The sequence below is a fragment of the Myzus persicae genome, unplaced genomic scaffold, assembly GCF_001856785.1.
Source record: "Myzus persicae strain clone G006 unplaced genomic scaffold, MPER_G0061.0, whole genome shotgun sequence".
Lineage (NCBI taxonomy): Eukaryota > Metazoa > Arthropoda > Insecta > Hemiptera > Aphididae > Myzus > Myzus persicae.
Window position 1 is genome coordinate 708,473 of NW_019103945.1, and position 20,725 is coordinate 729,197.

The following is a 20,725-nucleotide window of genomic DNA, read 5'->3' on the forward strand; positions in this document are numbered from 1 at the left end:
TTTGACCTAACACATTCCATAAATAATAATTAAAGATGAATAATTAATCAAATTGTAATTCATTCTAATCTATCAAAATTACATACAAATTATTTTTATTGTGAGCATTTTCATTGGAATGTTGGAAATTATAATGTGCAATAATTTATGATAATAGAACCTAAATCATTAAATATTATTAAATCAGCTATGATGTGCTAGATATTGATTAGTGTTTCATGGAAATTAAATGTATTTTTGTTTAATATCGGGTAAATATTGTAGTTGCATCTTGCATCTTTATGAGTATATTTACAATAATTTCGACATAGTTAATCACTTAATATTATTATATTTAATTTTGCATTGGAGCTGTATCACTAGTACACTATCAGAATATGTGGCTATGTTATTGAATACCATTTTAGAAGATTTATGTTGTACTTAACTTTAAGATGTGAAAATAAAATATCAATTTAAAGTTGAAAAAAGTTCAAAATGAATTGGTAAATGAAACATCCTAGTGACGGTTAACACAGTAGTGGTTGTACTTCAGAATAGAATTCAGTTAGTGGTTAGTGGTTGCAGAAACTCTGAGTGTTGTAACTCGTAGTTACAGTCTCTCATAAAAATGAAATTAGTACGTAGGTAAGATTTGTTTCATGTTTTGTACGGAATTGTTCACTCTTCAACATAAAATTCTGGTTGGAGATTAAATATTAATACAGGTGAGTTGCATAATATCAAAACTATTCACATTTACTTGATTTACTAACTCTAATATCATATTAGCTATAATGTGTTTATTTGTTTTATGGGGGGATAACGTAAAAATATGCATTTAAATGTATTGTATTATTTCCTAGAAAGTTCAACCCCCTAGTCACGTAGAGTATTAGTAGGTTTTAGATTATGAATAAAGTGTTGATAGTTAATATATTATTGATGCAGCTTTTCTATTCACGTCAGCTGGGGATGCTATGTTCTGAAATTGGCATTTTAAGTGCTTACTGCTTAGGTTGTAGATTTTCAATATAATTCCGCTTTTTGAATTTGATACAGCTATAGTGTAAAGTGCACGAAATAGTGCACTACCTATGTATAATAATATTACGGAACGCGTAACATAATCAAAAAAAAAAAAAAAAATTACAATTTACAATCGGACAATATAATATAAAATACACCTACGATTTTTTAGTCTCCACACTACTACTGTACATAAGCGAAACAAAAGTTAGTCGTAATCAGTCAACACAGTACTGAAGAAACATAGATATATTATATACCACCTCAAACTGACCTGATCACATGTCGTTCGGAGAGTAAATCTGTTCGTTTTAAGTGTGTTTCCAGACGTGTCCGCTCAAGCCACAGGTGCGCACTTGACATTTTTCATCGAGACCACACATTATATCATGTTATGTTTTTTATTGTCGTATGGGTACAATGAACAGGTCGGGTAGTAGACAAAAGTAGACAAAAATAGGTTTATTTGTGCGTCGCGTACAATCTAATTAAGAGGACACAAACTCGATTTTCAGGGGCTTTGTCAAGTTTAGTGAAATATTTAGGTAGTCATTTTTTGACAGTGTCCTGCTCCTTCAATGCTTAAAATATTAGTCATAGATTTAGACAGTTCTATGTTTTCGTATGCGGATATTGAAAACCTTTAAGTTTGATCATTGTACGCTGTAGAAAATGTCAATTGAGCATAATTAATACTGTTTGCGTATTTAATAATAATGCTCTGTACACTTGTGATTTACAAGCAGGTAAATCACAGCCAGTGACAACATTATTACTATATCACGTCGGAAGTTTATGAAATAATATCAAATCTGTTTTTACACAAGCGCTCGAGCTGTTTTGTAAAGTTGATTTCTTTGCGTAAATATTTTACAACTTTTGCGTGAAGAAAATTTATTTTCATTTATTTTTAATTGTATTGATATCGTCAATTATTTGTGTGCTACTGACGTAGTAATACAAATATTGTACCAGTGGTCTTCGTGGATCCAAAAAAAGTTGTTCGATGGGAAAAATCCCAAAATCCAAAATAACATTCGCGCACCTCAGTTTTAACGGGGGGGGGGGGATGTGACAGCGTCTGTGTGGGTCGCATCGAGTAGAGAAATGAAAAAATAAGTACAATGACTAGACTTTATTAACTGTATTTAATAATATTATCATTTCGTACATCAATGTCGTGTAAGATTATCAACAATAATAATTATTGTTATCTACACCAGACTGCGGAGAGATATTATAATTATGGGCAAGAGAAAATATTATAATAATATATTATGTAATTTATACATGCACATAAATCGATATTAATAAATATTATTATTGTAACAAATGTATGGAGTGCTCCGGTTATTAATAACGATAATATATAACAGTAATGATTAAAAATAAAAAGTTATAATAGTAATAATAATAATAATAATAATAATAATAATAATAATAATAGTAATATAATATTAATATGTATATATTTTAAGACACCATCATGCTCCGTTTATACCGACTTAAATGTAACATTACAATGCCCAAGCGACGCGAAAAGCTATTCCTATCACGATTTGATGCAGGCACGTACACAGAAAAGACTATTTTCGAGGATGGGTTGGTTGAACCATCCCCCCCCCCCCCACACACACACACACACGCACAATTGTATACGTATAGCTGTAAATTCGACTCCGTTAAAAATTTTGATTCATGTAAATTGCGGCTAAGGATACTTTTGGAAAATCAATGCATTTTCCTTCCATTTTTCAGACCAAAGATTAGAAAACATATCGTTATGCGTTAATACCGGTATATGGTTACAAATATCAGTTTTGCTCTTTACGTTGTTTCAGGTTAAAAATGTATTATTTAAATTTAGTGACTCGTAAAAATGCGTTTGAATGTATGATTAACTCCTGTACAAAATCTAAACGAATAATTCTTTTTTTTGTTTGCAAATTCTATCATTTTCCTAGTATATTTTTCTACTTTTCTTCCACTGATTTTTCGAAAATAATACGTGACGTGTCACTTCGAATGTCTCGTTTTTCGTAAATCTCCTGGGCCGCAATTTGCACATGGCTGTGAGCTTTTTTTCCGAGACGCATTTTACCTTTTCCGCTGTATACGTGCCCGAGTTAATGATAAAAACAACAATAATATCGTCATCATCGTCATCCCAAACATACTAATATTATAATTATACAGCTCCCTCAGCTCACACTACGAAGTGATCCAATACTATCGTCGACCCTCCAACTATGTCGTTACAAAAATAATATATCATATTTTGTACGATATAATAATGAACAATATTATTACATATGATTATGGTTATTGTTTTTTTATTAATTTTTTTTTTTTTTGTTGTTGTTGTCGTTGTGGTTATATAAAATACGTTTCGTTTGTTCATGGCGTTACCGTAAATTTGTAAAACCCGTCTTTGACCGGCTGTCCGCCGAACTTCATCGTCAACGTGTAGTCCCCGGGCTCTCTGACCGAATAGTTGATCACGTAAGTGCCATCGTTTTTCGGCACGACTTCCGTGTTTACGAAGTAACTGAAATAACACAGACGCGCGCACACACACGACGTCACTTGAATATACTTCGCGAAATGCTTCGCAACCACACGATGTATGTTGTGCGAGTAGATTGAACGGGGTCGGGGTCAATGGAGGATTAAGGGGGGTACAGGGCCTTGGCCTCCCCTTGGTATGTTTGCTGTGCTATATTTTATGTAATTCTAAACATGTGGTTGTGACGTATGACGTATGAGTAAATAACCGTACAAATACTTTTAAAATTTTATGCTTAGTAAGTGAGTTAGTCAACCCGTTTTGCATTATAATATAAAATTTCTCTAAGGTATAAGATTGTTTCCTGTAAGTATGTGTTTAATATTGTTTTGAAAAATCATGGCCCCCCTCCCCCCAAATCGGTCAGGATGTTATGTTCTCACGCATTCAGATTTTGTACGATATTGAATGGGAAAACCGGGTGGTATAATTTTTTTACGGAGACACGATGACGATAAGTAGTCAATAATTTTTAGAATAATGCTATATTTGTATATTTGTTTGGAAAGTGTTTTAAAGTATTAATATTCTGGTTTGGTTTACGTCATATTTTGTTTCATAATAGTATACGGTACACCGACTATACCTTCCCAATAAGTAACGCAAACAGTGTTGAGGTCCAGGTATTAATGGATGTTCCAATGCATTATGCAGTGAAGTCATCAGTTTATTTTGTGGGGAGGGGCTATAATAGCAATTCTAACCCTTCTTATTCGCTCCTGTGTATCTCACATTTCCAATCAACATTTTTATCACATAGTTTTAAATATTTCGTTAATTTTGTGGATTTTTATATTTTAGGTTTTAAGATCATACATTGTTTCATGTTCTATCGATTCAACAAGTAAAATAAATTCGAGTACAAAAAATGGTAGAGTTAGAAAAATTATATAGCTGTCAAAGTATTATTTTAGTATTTTGACATTGTTTGGAAAAGTGAATGAAAGTGGAAAGTTATTTTAATTGTTATAATGTGTGTAATTTACAACGGTCCATATTGTGATAGGAACTTCCTACAACTCGTGCGAAGTGACTTTTAATAGTGACTGATACGTATCAATACTAAACAGCCTTTCCTTTCAGTGCTTGGTTTAAATATATTAATTATAAAATACTCATAATTTCTAGAACTCCACGATATTAAAATATAGACAGTTAATCAAATTTCGCATCAATTGTCTGTGTAATGTGTACCAATGTTATTTTATGTCGTTTACATCGTAGTTATATGTACTTTTTGGAGGAACACGAGAAGATTGTTCACATTTTTTTCTTTTAAGATAAATTTTCAAATGTATTCGTTAATTGTTTAGTTTTTGGTTGTTAAACTCAAGTTAAGAGTTAGCCAATATTTAAAAAAAAGGTACGGAAATCTAAAGGTTATCAAATTATTTTTAAAATGTACATGGAGTTTATAGTTTATTGGGCTGTAAAAATACGTTTAGAAACCGGGAATTTAACACGATCGCAGAGTGAGCTTTCCTAACTTGTTTGGTAACCCGCCATTTAGTCCTGTAAATAATTCCCGGCGACAAATGATCCGCGACATTATCTGACCTGGTGCCAAAATACCCTGCACCAAAAATATCCGGCTCAAAACAAAAAAAAAATGTTCACAGTTTCATTTTACTCCGTTTAGTTTTTCAGAGTTCAAAAAATAAATTGCAAACATTTTTGCATATCATCCCAATTTTTAAGTATTTTATTTACTCATACGTATACACATGATGTTTCAGTACTTTTTAGCACTTGAAATTCCGAGCTTTGAATTTATTATCACCGCATGTTTGTACTGTAGACATATTAAGAAATGGGCTGCGTATTCCCTATAATACTCATGGCTTTGACCATCAGAATATGGAGTAGGAGATACGGACTACAACTAACCCTGAATGTGGAAGAAACAATAAAATAATTTACTTTGTAAAATAAGAATTATTTTACTGATAACTATAAGAAAATACAAATCAGATTTGACGCTTGAGTGCATTTGTTTTTGTAGCCGTATAATCATTGAATAAATTTGTTGTCAACAGAACAATGAGAAAATGAAGGAAATAAAAACGGTGAACAAATGTAGCATTCGCAGACGCCCTGCGGTTCCTTCAAAAACTTCACCAATGCATAGGCGAGTTACCTCAAATCATAATAAATCAAAAACTAAAGACCAAAAATAAAAAAAAAACCATTACTTGCCCGAGTATTTTAAAATTGTAAAAAAATTCAAATTTGAAACTTATTGTGAATTATAATAAGTATACTACCTATATGTCCTATACATATAACAATTCCTTTATCACTCAATTAGAGTAACTAACTTTCTTGGAGACATTTGTGATTGGTGCTTTTTCTCCCATAATCGGGGTAAGTCACAGTCCATCTCCCTGATTATCAAAGTGGTTTTCTCTCTCGGTGCTCAGCCTATTTCTCAATATGTCTACGGTGTTTACACGCGTTGATGTGTCGAGACTTACTGCCCTTCCACCGGTCTTATCCGGCACGTCACGTTCCCGTCACCGCAGTTCCTTGCGTTCACGACGATGCTGTGGTTTTTACCCGTCAGTATTCGGCTCTCTACGTTCCCCATGATACGACAATTGCCCGCCTTCGGACGGATGCACGGAAAATAAAAACAAATAAAAACAAATTGAAATGAAATGAAAACGACGACGACTACGCCGTCGTCACAATGATGTAAACTATTATGTTTCCGGTGAAAATAACTCCGAAAAAAAATATCTCCAGTCAAATGAATATCTTGAGTAAAAAATATATACTACCATAGGATACAGGGCGAAACAGAAAGACGCGTCGATTAAAATAAGTTTTGTTTCAATCAACGTTTAAACATTTAAAAAAAAATAATTTATAGGCACACGTGCTACAATATACGGTATGACATTTTTTTTAACAGGTACCGAAAATGAAAAATTTGAAATTAAATTAAATTTGAAAAATTCAAAACTTTGTAAATCTAATTTTTATCAAGTCGCTTAATTTCCTGACATGAGTATTTCTTAAATTATACATTTTCTAAATGCCTAATTTTTATCATTTTTGTCTCACATTTAACTAGTATCAAATTTTTTTGAGGTGTTCTGTTACACCCTTTGGAGGAAAAATGGTTGGAAGTTATCGTGGCACATTTTTAGGTATTATTATAGTGTGACCTATAATTGTAGCTGATCGGGTGTAGCTAAAGTGTATATGTAAAAATACTAAGTTGAAAAAAACAACAATTTTTTGAGAAATTGTATCGTAACTAAGAAGGATCAGAGTGAGCAGTCGATAAGTAACTCATACCCTAATTTATAGGGCTACGAGTATTATTTTAATTTAAAAACAAGGCGTCCACAAATTTATATTACGTACGTAGGTTAAATCGTAGATTGGGCTATAGAATACTGCACTAAATATTACTGTTGGACATCCATTTAAATTAATCTCAATCGATATTATTGGATAATACTTTACAACAATAGGATCCAGAAGTTCAAACCATATTTATGCTTGGTTGTCTGAGTTCAAAAATTAGATCGAATGTTGCAAGTTTTTGAATAAAATTGTATTTTCCTGTAGAATGTTTTGAAAATAGTACTTCGATAATGTATCATAATATTGATTTATAACGTGTATGTTAAATTATAAGTGTTACAAAAAAACGTCTGCATGAAAATTAAAAATTGAAAATAAGTTGTTAGTCATACAACTACCATGGTTGGAATTTGCACCTTTAAACTCTCCGATAACTCCAAGTCCAGGTCCAGATGTAAAGTAGCATGTCTCTGAGCATGCTTTATTTATATATTTTCGATGCTTTATAATAAACTCAGGTTTAATAAGATAGGTTAAATTAAATATAAATCTTGAAAAAAAAAGTTCTATGATGAAAAATTACTTCAATGTCGTCAAATATTATATCGTTTGACAAAAATGGACATGAACTATATTTTAGAGTCCTTTGCTCATAATGTTAAATAATAAAAATAAAGTGGTGATTATTTCAATTATAATATATAATATAATATTATATTCTTAATTATGTAAATATGTCAATTTTAAACGTTATAAAATTTTGAAAATTTGTTAGGGACGTTTTTTATCTGAGGATTTCCATAATATATCGTTATGGTATCATATTTTTTATTGGAGATATTTTTTGGGAGTTAATTTTACCGGCCACCTCTGTCACAATCAGTCTATTCTATAATATAATAGTTCGATTATTATGCTATGAAATTGTATGACAAAATTCAGAGGAAGCTGAAAAAAACTTATGTTAAGTCTAACAAAAGATTATGATAAGTACAACACTCTTCTGGACGTATTGTCCACAATAAACTGTAACACTCAACTCGAAGCGTTTAATTTTTTCGTGAGATTGTGTTAAATGCTATTTTTTTGAAAAATCTCCAACTGCCAAAAGTATATAAAATTGCATAAGATGAGTAATAAACAAGATATCGATTGTACGGTTTCGCGTAACACTCGCCTGGACTTGTTATTCACAATAATCGGCAACACACAACTCGAAGCGTTTAATATCTTTTTTTATGAGAGTGAATTATAAATTCGATTTCTATATTACTTTTTTTCGAAGAATCTTCGACTGTCAAAAAAGTATAAGATTGCATATAAGACGAGTAATGAACAAAATACTGATCGTTTATTGTTTCACTCTATTGTTTTATTATTATAATATCGATTGGTGGTCTGCGAGCAATCGATGTCAAAATATTAGTAAAAACAAAACCACAATTAGGTAGATACCTACAACAAACGTTTAAAAATCAAACAAGCGAAACGTAGCGTAAACGAAAACGTAGATATTATGTTACATAATAAATAGTGTATAATATGGTATTATACTACTGATACAGGTAGCCAATAGTATACCAATGTTATATTGGTATAAACCATGACTCGTTAATAATCCTATAGCTTTCATGGTACAATATGAAGTACAGCATAAGTGTGGTTACTGGTTCTGCATGGTACCTATTGTCTTTCAACGAGTATACGTAGTGGACTACGAGTCACGTATTTCGATAATTTTTCGAATTCCGAATGAAACGTTTCCGTCAGCGTTTGCTTTTAGTTATATAAGCCACTTGGTATTTTCAAAATTGTCCAAGTGATGGACGACACTCAATCGTCCGTTTCTTTTTTTTCATAATGATACATTCGATAGTATCCATCCTCCCACAATACCGAATAAATCGACGATAAATGCGTTCTCTTATCCACGGTATTTTAATTTTAATGTTAATTATTTCTTCTCCGCTTATCGTAACTCCTTTTTTACATGATAAATAAATCAATAATTGTGTCCGAAACACTTTCGCAGAACAATAAAACCAGTAACGAATATAATTTTTATAGTATTCGCGGTGTTTGCTCTTCATATTATATTCATTTTTATCATTATCATTATTATAATTATGATCACCTACCCCCCCCCCCAAATGTTTAGAACATAACGTTGAGTAGTGTATAAACGTCAATGGGCAGACGGATCACCTACGCATGTGCACACAACTGGCTTTAAAATATCACTTGTCATAAACGATATTTTAACTGACACTGCAGTTGTTTTTTTTTTACGAAAATAATTCAACTCACAAATAACATAATAATAATATTAAATGGTTGCGAAACGGCGTTTTTGAATTCACCGAGCTTAACTTTATCAACTACACGTAAGTCGAATAGTAAATGCGTTAATAGTAAGCTGCATCTTTAGTATAATAATGTCATAATATTGTAACGACGTCATGTAATCAGCGAAGTTCTCATAAAATTTGTTAAAAGTATACTCAGCACAGTTTTAGCAACTTTAATGAAAAATTTTAGGACTCCAAAAAAAGTCGTCCATATTCTTCCATTATCCACATTAATAGTTCCAGACCTTTTTATGATAATGGAGAACTGGATAGGAGTTTTTTTGATGACAGTCAAATTTTTATTTTTATTATTATCATTTATTTCAAAAAACGAGCGTGTAAATAAATATATTAAATGTAATTTTTATCGGTTTCCAATAAAGACACGAAACGCCCTGAATTACAAAAACATTGAGTTTTTTTTCACAAATTTTTTGAAACATAATATTTACACTCGTGGCTTAAAAAAAAGGTCTTGAGATATTAATATAGCATGTAAAAATGTGGAGTATACCCAATGAGAACACCACTGCTTTTTATTATTATGTTATATTTATAAATAACAATAATGCTAGCGCGTCTCAATAGTCGGTCTAATACTTTGTATATTATTGTTATTATTATTATTATTATTATTATAATAAAGCGTATAAGCATAGGTGGAAATCGATTACAGTTTCGGGGAACGGGGGGAAGGGCTAACATTTCTAACAGCGATGTGAGCGGGAGGGGCGGCTTCGATGCCACACAACTGAAGAGCTGTCCGTTTTTGGCGGGCTAGCGGGACATTTGGGATAATAACCCCCCCCCTCCAATTTCCACATATGAGCGTAAGCCGTTCAAGCGTTAGAATTTCACAACGATCATGCAACGGGGAACTTACATTTCCAGTGGAGTACGACTGCACGTGAATCGGCGATTGCGGTAATGGTTTGCCGTCATATAGCGCTTCGATCGAGTACCGACCGCAGTCATCCGGTGTATACTTGATCTTGTATAAATTATCCTTCTTTTCGATGTCCACCGCTCTGGGAAAACCATCGGGTCCCTGCAGCAGAGAGTACGGTCACATCGTCATATTTTTACAGCACTCGCAAGAAAGTCTTAAGAGAGCACAGTATTTCCGCTAAGGCTTACCATAATTCTCAAGTCCAATTTTCCGGAACCGGCGTCAGTGGCGTCCACGACGAAATACGTGGGAACAGAAGCCTTGACACCTCGAGAGTCGGAAACACCGGGGCCTTCGATCTTGATTTTATCCAATTCGAACTTGGGCCGAACTCTGAGCTTGAAAGGGCTGAACAAAAAAAGGGGAAAAAGGAGACGGTCGTCTACCATGAAACGGTCTTATGCACATTGTAGATGTATAAATAATATCAATATAAATAAATTATAATTTACAGACGAATCATACATTTTCATAATCCGTTAATGGTTATTATAACCAAAGGTGGGCAAGTTAATGAAAAAAATTAACTTTAACAAGTTAAGTTAATTCAATAAAATTGCCTTCAGTTAAGTTAAAAGTTAATTTTTTTTCAAGTCACAATAATCATAAATAAGCCATCAATTTCCCTAGTATTTTGATTTATACAAACATTTACCAAGACGGTTAACACTGTGCAAACAGGACTTAAAATTATTGTTATAAATTATAATACATTGTTATCACTTATCAGAAACTTATAGGTTACATTTATATTTTATACATAATTTAAGATTAGGTAATAATTTCAACTAAACCGCAAAATAAATAATACAATTATTATATAAAAATAGTGACATGTTAATTGTTCTAATCGGATTTTCACTTTAAAAGTTGTATATTGTATATATTATTGATATCGCCATCAACACTATGATATTTATTTATAAGCCGGTTTTTAGATCTATACTTGGAGAGACGAATTAAAAATCGTATTATTCAATACCGAGTAGATCATTATAAATAAAACTCGTGAAAATCGCCAGTCCAAACAATATTGTCAATTATCATTTATATCAGTATTCTAATTATTACTATTTACTAGTGTAGATTAAAATATAATCTGATTATTATGAATTGATGATATTATAATTTTACAAAAAATAAATTACTAAAATCGAAAGAATAAGTTTTGTATGTTTGTTCCACGTGATATGAAAAAAAATTACAATTAACTTAACTGTGCCATAATGATAATTAACTTTAAAAAATTAAGTTAAGACAATACAAAATTTAACTGAATAAGTTAATAAGTTAAAAACAAAAATAGTTAACTAGTTATGTTAAAAGTTACAACAAAATTAACTTTTTAACTTAACTTTAACTTTTTAACAAGTTAATGCCCACCATTGATTATAACCTGTGACACATATCACTCTATCCACATCGTAAATATACGTTCAGTGTTTACTGTTTACCTAAAATCGTAACTTTACAACGAGACAGCTGTTAATCAATTAATAAACAATTATTGGGATTCTGAATTGCGTTTTGTATTATTATTAATTTTGAAATTTTGTGTTATAACTCTCGGAATACAATAATTAGAGATAATTACATGGCTATTAAATTAAATTATGATTTGTATCTAAATGTTGTAGATGTTTTTATGTTCATAATCATTATGTATTCATATTTACCTGTCTGGTACTTGATGTCCGTTGTACAATACGTTGGCTGTGAGTAGAGCGCCTTCCGGATTAGGAGTGTAAGTAACATCGTAGGTACCGTCTTCATTGTCTCGAATAATCGGTTTCTGTTGTAATGGACCTGATGAATGAATAGGGCATTACAATAATGTTACACAATTAAACGATTAATACATAAAAAAAAAAGTAACATCAAATGCTGAAATCCCGCAAGCTAGGCTAATCACACGTTTAGCCGAACGTTAAAAAAGTATAAAATTAAAATAAATACGAAATGTATGAATGGGACATGTAGTTAGTGAATAGTATCGCCGCGGTAGTCTGCAGGAGGGAAAAGAGGGAAAGGAGGGAATAGAAATTAATCCCAGTTTAGTAAGTTCTGAAATAAATTTGGGTAACAATACATTTCCATGACATGAAAGTTCTATGTAAAATGATGTTATTGGAGTCAGTGACGGTCTTGCTCTAAAGTAAACTTAAGGAAAAATTCGAATAAGATTTAAAATCGAGTTCGGACACTGCGAAAACAAAATTAAATTTCTCACATACCTAATAAATACTGACTATCAGATCCATGAATTATTTAATATACATACAACTGTTTAACTGAAAACATTATTGAAATATCCAACTCAGCTCCAACAACTGACAAAAAGCTGTGCTAGCATTGTCAGTATGGCTAATACGACTAAATATTATTTATTAACAAATTATTCTTTTCTGTATATAGTGTGAACAATGATTAATGTTGTATTTCTAATGACCGCTTAAAATTATATTTGACATTATAAAATTAATAAAGAAACGATCCAAGCGATTTTACCTTTGTCGGTTACCATTTTCACGTCTACATTTCCTTTGGCAGATTTCGAAGCGTCCACTTTGAACGTGATGGGCGTGTTGGCCCTGCAATACTTTGGGTTGATGCCTGGCCCACTCACCTTGATGTCATTCACGGTTGCAGGACGATCGACTGTGACCTGTAATTCAACAGATTTTGTTTTATTAGGGTACCTATTACATACATTTTAATCGCAAACGCCGGCTGGAGTCAAATTTACAGTTAATATAATAATAGGCACTACCGTAAGATATACGTATAATTCACATAATATATTTAAATCAAAAGAGGTATTTGTTGAGAAAGAGTGATTTAATGAAAACAAGTGCAGAGGGAAGTACGATAAAATCTGTAAAGAATAACCTCATTATAGGTAGCGTCACGATAAATGAATGTCTTATTTTCTTATTCATTCGAAATAGTGAACAACAAGTGAATCATATGACAACAGAATAAAAATATTTATAATGGACATCATAGTATAATAGTCTTAGTCTAAATATTCGGATTTAGGAGATACCGACGGTAACACTCAAGAGAGTAAAATTATGATATAGCAGCTACATAACATACACGAGTTGTACTTTTTTTTTATTTTCAGTTGTTGAGCAGTTATCACGACCTGAGAGAGAACAGCTTTGAGTACAAATTCAAAGAAAACAGCTCAACAGTGCCAGTTTCCAAAAAGTCTATACTTGACGCGCAACAATATACACAAATACGCATAAATGGCCGAATAATTGTTCATATCATGCGAAAATACTGAGGGGTTTTGTCAACGCAAGACTCGCTCCGTTTAAACGGAGATCGAAGTGGTACGAATGATGACTGTAACGTCGGCTTATAAATAATTTATATATATTATATAGTTAGAATAATTTGAATAATACCTTAAACGGTGACCCGGGAATGTGTTTTTCAGCGAACTGAATGCTCACATCGTAATCACCAGATTCTGTAGGGGTGTATTCGACCGAACACGAACCATCGCGATTATCTTTGCACGTCATTTTCGCCTCGGATGGGCCTTCGATGGCCAAACCTAAGCTTCCAGTGCCAGCTCCTAAAAAATTACAAAAATATTGTGTTCAAGTTTGAAAAACATTGCTTTTTAACAAGCGATTTTTCAACTGCCGTGTTCCCGAATCGGTTCGATCGGCGAAGGCGGTACAGCACGGAGATCAAGTTCTGAACATTTCAATGTTTTTTTTTTTTATGTGTATCTCATTGATTTATATCTTAAAAAAGTTATGTAATTGAATAAAAAATTTATCACCATAAAATATACACAAACATATAGAAACAATGTTGATTATACATTTTTCAATAAATAAATCATACCTCGATAGGCAGTAAAATGAAATTCAAATGAAAGGACAAAATGCGTTCATATTACTAATAATATTATGTTACGCAGAGAATAGAACAATAATTTAATAAACTAAAATACTTGCGACGGATAAAATTCGAAATAATTACTATGTTTAAATTTCATAAAAACGAAAATTTCCTAATAGACAATTTAAGAAAAGTTTGACACTACAGTATTTAATTATAAGTGAGATTTACAATTTAATAGATATTTAAGTTATGATAATATCGTATTGAAAGACTTTATAATAAATATCATATTATTAAGACGACAATAACGTTTATTAACAGAATTTAAACGATTTAAATTTTGAAGTAAACAATATTTTGGGGATAATAACATATGACCATTCCAGTTAGAGCATAACAAATAATTTAAATATTATTATGTTTGAAAAAACTAAAAAAAATTTCTGCTACCTCTAATTGTAGAAAATAAATAGTAAAAATATTAAAAAATAGATCAGTTGATTTTTCCAATAATAAGACAGTATCTAAGTATCTTTAAGTATCTTCCTAATATAAGATATACATTTTAAATATATTTTTATAATCTAAATGGAAATTTTCATTTTAAAATTCTATTCGACTTCCGATACTATTAAGACCCCTTAGGGGCGTCCTGCATGAATTACCTTTTGTTTCGACGGTGAAAGCATTGACTTTGTTGATAATTCCTTTGGTCAAACCCGGTCCAAAAGCTCTGCACTTGCTCGCGTCAGTTCCTCGTTTTACGTTCACGGAAAACGGTGAGCCTACTATGGGCACGCCGTCGTAATAAATGTCGATCGTGTGTGGTCCTAAAAAATTGATAAAAAAATTACGTACACGACACCGGATAATCCATTTAACTCAAGTCACTCGGTATTTCGAGAACAATCAACGTTTTAAAAAGTATTTTTTTATATAATTAAAACAACATTAAAAAAAAAAAAAAATGTTTACCAATTGTTTAACATTTTCAATTTTTTTTTTTATTGTTGATGACAACACGCGCACTATATTATTAAATCCTTTTTCTAAAGTTGAATATTGTTTGGATTCCGATACGTAATAATTTTGGACGAGCAGTTTATTAGCTGTGAGTATTTACAGTTTAGATGAGTGGAGTGGAGTAGTAGAGGGGCAGGTACCTCGAAAAATGTTGGTCCACTTTAATCCACTCATCTAAAGTTTAAATGCCCAGGACTGTAATAAACTCATCGTCCAAAATTTGAATTTTATAGATCGAAATGATGAAATAGTTTTAAAAAAAAACATAATTTTTGGACATCGGTTCGTGTGCACATAATTAATATTACATTGTCGGTGGAAAGGAAACATCCCTAGATAACAGACCATGAAAAACACCCCTTGCCTGAGAAACGAACAATCTTATAAACGTTACGGTCGGAGTTCTCAAGACGAGAATATTACCTTCTTCGAACGGGGTGTAACTGATTTTATATGTTCCGTCGCTTTGAGGCGTTATGAACGTTTCGGTTCTGCTGCCAGATGGATTAGTCACCGTGCAGGTGACGACCCCTTTGCCGTACTTGGCGACGGCTCGTGAATCCACGGAGAAGTCGGTCGGCGATCCCAAGAAAACTCCTAGGAAATGAAATGTAAAAAAACAATAAATTACTGGTTTTCGCAGTCTGACAAATATTCGCTACAGACACAACGGCACTACAAAATCAAACAAAACGTCAAAATCAACTAAAATATAATAATATCATAGATTAACATATTTTATTTTATAAAATTACACATTTCGACTTATGTTATTTATAATAACACGCATAATTATATTAGATGAGCGCAACGGCAATGCAACGATCTATCGGTCATTTTTTGGATTTTATATAATTTGGATTTGACTCACTAGTAGAGGTCACTAATATTATAGTGATAGTCAAATCCAGAATTAAATAACGAGCCGTAAATTATTGCATCGGGGTTACCTATATTGTATGGTGTGATTATTAATCTATGATAGTAATAAAACGCACTCGAAGGAGTAATAGTTATTAAACAGCATAAAAAATAACACACTTTATCAGATAAATAATAATTAATTGCCAAAGGTCTAAAAAATAGCCGAAAAAGTAGTAATAATCAAGTAACTTGTCTTACACAATTTACGGTTATTATAATACAATATTATCATGTTTAATGTGGCAGTAGAATTTGCACATTTAATAGTTAACAGTTTGTCTTACGACTTATGCATGTCGTCGGTGAGCACGAGACCGTGCTGTTCGGTTTCCATATAATTCCATAGGCGTGCGCATGGGGTGTGAGGACTGATAATTTTTTTTTTTTTTTTGGGGGGGGGGGGGCTCGACAGTTTTTCATTGACAACATGTCGCTCTTGAGAGAGAACAAAAAACAAAATTTATGGGAACGATCCATTTCCACTATTATATAGGTAGTATATGTGGGCACTCAATTATGTGACTATAATTGATGAAACATAACCAATATTATATGAAATCAGATCAGATACATAATTCTTCAACGAACAAGCGTCTTATTTACAAAAACCAACATTAATAAAAAAATGAACAAAAACCAATTACTTTTTAGGTGATAAGGAGCAGTGAGGTGAAAAACGGAGATAATATATACTTTTAAGGCGATAGTATGGATTATTTGGGGGCAGTGGCGTGGCCAGGGGGTGTTTTGGGTGTTGAAACACCCACTTTGGCCTTATTCATGCAAAAAATATACTTATTATTAATTATACGGGTAACGCTTATTCTTCAGAATACTAACAAATATGTTTTCTTATAGTTCTATGTGAGTTCTATTTCGTATTTTAAATATTATTTAAATATTATTCAATAGACTATGAATCCCACACAAGTTATATTTATGTGAGCAATTAAATCAAGCCCCCCCCCCCCAAGTAAAGTTATTTCGGTTAGGCGCTTGGTTATGGTCATTTATAGTTTTTTGGAGCTGATGATCCCCATTACCCTGTGACCAAAAAGCCTGCGCACGCCTACGGAAAGTAAGTAAAACAGCATTTAATGTTATAAACAAATAATCGCAACAAATGGAAATAAACGGTGAACAAACAAAATAAACATATTTCAAGTTTATGACAATATTGTCCGTTGGTCAGCCTGACGCATAATTATTATAATAGCTCGGAAAGCCTGTCTCCGATCAAAACAAAAAAACCGCACAACAAATCACGCGGAACACACGCGAACACGCTCGGAACACATCACTGTCACACGGCAACACGCTCGGAACACTTGGCAGTGGCGGCGGCGGGTGGTAGCGGTTTACCGTTGGCCAGCAGACCGTTGCCGGACGCTTTAACGTTGTTGGGGGGCCGCGGCGCATCGCCGGCCGCCCGGCCCCCGATCAGCGCGTTGAACGGCGACCCGGGAATCGGGTGGTCATCGAATGTGATGTTGACGACGTAGTGGCCGGCCTCGACGGGCATGTACGCCACCGAGCACGTGCCGTCCCCGTTGTCCCGGCAATTGATGGCCGCCTCGCACGGGCCCTCGACCGTCACGCCCAGGCCGCCCTGGCCGGCGCGCTTCGTGTCGATGGTGAACTCGGCGGGCCGGTTGACCGGGCCGCCGGCCAGGCCGGGCCCGCGGGCCGTCACCTTGCCCGGATCGTTGGCCCGCGTGCACGTCACCCGGTACGGCCGGCCCGCCTGTTCGCCGCCCAGCGTCACGCTCAGCCGGTACTCGCCCACCTCGGTCGGCGTGAAGTTCACCACGTAACCGTCGGCGAACGGCACCACGTGCGCCGTCACCGAACCGCCGGAGGGGCCGGTGATCACCACCGCGAATTCCGCCCTACCGGCCTCCCGCGTCATCACCCGGAACTGCTGCAGACTGTTGACCGGAGCCACTGCGCGGTCCGCCGAGGGCGAATAATAATAATAATAATAATAATAATTAGGGTTAGGATTTATATGCATTTGCATGTTTTTTTTCCTCAAGCCCAAATTTATTGTTTGTCAGATTTTCCACGATTTGGCTTATTCTCATTTAAAATAGAACCAATTTTTTTTTTTTGCATATTTTGAACACAATGCACATAATAGAACATAATATAATATAATATGCGTATTTATAGATTTTTGAGTCTTTTATTTTTTTCTACTTAAATTTTTTGATTTTTATAAATTATTGTTAATTTTAAATGGCCTTTATTTCATAATACCGATAGTTTTTGGTCTATCCGTCGAATTGTAAATGTATAGTATAAATATCACATCTCATCTCAGCTTGGTCGGACGACCGATAGGATTACCTACACATTGTTTAACGACGTAGGATGTATAGTACGACGTGTGTTGCGTACTTGCGTAAATGTGCGGACACTAATTTACTTAAAAATTTGAGTGGTTTTAATAACAGTGTTCTAAATGAAGAAGAAGATAACTAAAATCTAACTCAAATATGCACCAATAACCTCGTGTGATGTGGAAAGGAGTTTTAGTCAGTATAAATCTATCGCCGGTCGTTCGTATTTGAAAATTTGAAACAACACATCATATTAGTAGCGTGTAATGATATAAACTAATATTTAATGTAATTATATAAACTTATATCTGATGTAATAAAAATAAATTATGAACTATGATAAAAATATATATCTGGAAATAATAAAAATTTGTTTTTGCATATTTTAGTAAATAAAATACATGTTTTACAATTTGTTATTGCATATAAATCCTAGCCCTGATAATAATAATAATAATAATTAATATGATGATAATAATATTTATCTGCACCACAGCACCGTTAGGTTCGATTTAGGGCTTGGAAGTTCGGTTGTTAGCCTGTTATCGTCGCTTAGTACAATGTCAATGAAATATTCATTAAAACCGCAAAGTAGGTCAAATTTAAAAGGGCTTAAATCAAACAAAAAAAATTGTCCGGTTTACAAAGTTATATTAATATTAAACTTTATGATCGATTGACTGTTTGACGTTACTAAGAATTTAAATTTTATTCTATTTATGCGTTCGAATGTTTTATAATTTTAAACGTTGTTCAATTTATGCGAATAGTGTTATTATTTTATTAACAATTAGGATGTCATGAAAAATTTAGCGTTGTAAGTTGAAACGTTATTTGAATTTCATTTATATTTATTTTGTTTTGATAGGTGATACAGTATTATACTAGTTACTGGTCACAGTTTAAAAAAAATGATCAAATGTGTTTTACTGATAGTTATAATTTTATAAATATTTTTTTATTCCAGCAATGTTATGTTTCAATCACTAGTCGTTTTTTGTTGCACTATTCGGTATTGATAATTATAATCGTTTATCGTTCTTGTTTCTTCCCTCGTTTTCCGCTTTCGATCGTTTATCATTTACCGATGTGTTAACTGTTATGCGTTTCAACCGTTTTTTTTTTTTGGATCGTGTATAAAATCGTATAAAAACGTTTTGCAGCCCTTGACTTTAAACCGTCATTTTATTTTTCTATTTTTTCAAATTTTTAAATTTCAAAATTTTAAGTATTGATATAACATAAAAGAGTCGGCTATCGTCCAATTATAGAGTACTCGTATGATGTTGTACATTATTTTGCTGTTTAATTTTCATTCAGCTCATTTTTGATAAATTTAAATGTCAAACTGAGGTACCTGGTATAGTTTCGTTGTTGCGTGATTTTGAAACACCTGTGTTTGGTTGAAATTATCCAAGGACAATTATATTTAGGCAGTTGTATTTATATGATTATACGTATTTTATTTAATTCTTTTTAAAATCCAGAAACAGTGCAATCAAATCGACAATCGACAATCTAGTATGAACTTAACATAAAATAAAACCCCATAAATAATATATATTCGTGAGTCTCGACTATTATTTAATCTTTCAAAATAATGAAAAAAGATTTCTTAAAAATTTAAATGAGTCGGTATTTTTTCTTAGCAATTTGAAAAATAACCAACGATTATAATATTATGCTAAAGAAATGAAAAATATTCTTTAACCCCCGAATTATTATCAAATATGCTAAATACACCTTTTCTTGTAATCTCTGTATCTAATCACCAATTTTTAAGGGGCAAAGTTCAGGCAATTCCTAATTACGTGGAATGGTAATATTATTCTGAACATTGCTCGATTAAAATAGTTTTTTTTTCTGCAACACAAAAAAGTGGGTTCTGAGAAACTTTATTTGGTCGATTCATATCGTAAAATAATGGTTATTACTATTATAATTACCTAGGTATTATTATTTTTAAACGTTAATAAAAATGTTCAATTTCGCTTATTCGAGTATTACAATATGAATTAATATATTTTTTTCAATGAAAATTTGTGATCCGTCTTAAACCTATCAATCACTTCTAAAAGTATAAAATACCCCGTATCAATTTATTTGTCGGCACAAAACCCAACCCGATATAAAAAATCATAGATATCATATTCAACATTTGTTTATGCATATTTTTGCGCCTATTATGATCACTTCCAAGCCCTAACTATAATTTACGTATACTGCAGTGCATTGTTGTCGCGTTTGTTTATTTTCCGTCAAACACGAACGTCGACTATCGTACCAATACATCGCAATGATAATATTTTTGACATGGTATAACAACAGTGGTAGGCAAACGCTAGACCCATGTACAGGCACGTGCCCTACCCTCCGACGTCTG

At 32.8% G+C, this 20,725-nt stretch overlaps 1 protein-coding gene across 2 annotated transcripts in view; it reads right to left on the reverse strand.

Annotated features, from left to right (window-relative positions):
• Positions 1-20,725, reverse strand: part of LOC111036734 (filamin-A) — a 126,668-nt gene that overhangs the window by 37,583 nt on the left and 68,360 nt on the right. Inside the window, exons 17-24 of one of the 2 annotated variants that reach the window (XM_022318868.1) lie at positions 17,363-17,944; positions 15,500-15,673; positions 14,719-14,883; positions 13,603-13,775; positions 12,695-12,851; positions 11,863-11,992; positions 10,375-10,534; positions 10,121-10,285 (exon numbers count right to left, since the gene is read on the reverse strand). In XM_022318868.1, the coding sequence (XP_022174560.1) occupies positions 10,121-10,285; positions 10,375-10,534; positions 11,863-11,992; positions 12,695-12,851; positions 13,603-13,775; positions 14,719-14,883; positions 15,500-15,673; positions 17,363-17,944 (1,706 nt within the window). The remainder of the gene's footprint in view (positions 1-10,120; positions 10,286-10,374; positions 10,535-11,862; positions 11,993-12,694; positions 12,852-13,602; positions 13,776-14,718; positions 14,884-15,499; positions 15,674-17,362; positions 17,945-20,725) is intronic. The other variant, XM_022318869.1, reaches the window with a different exon arrangement.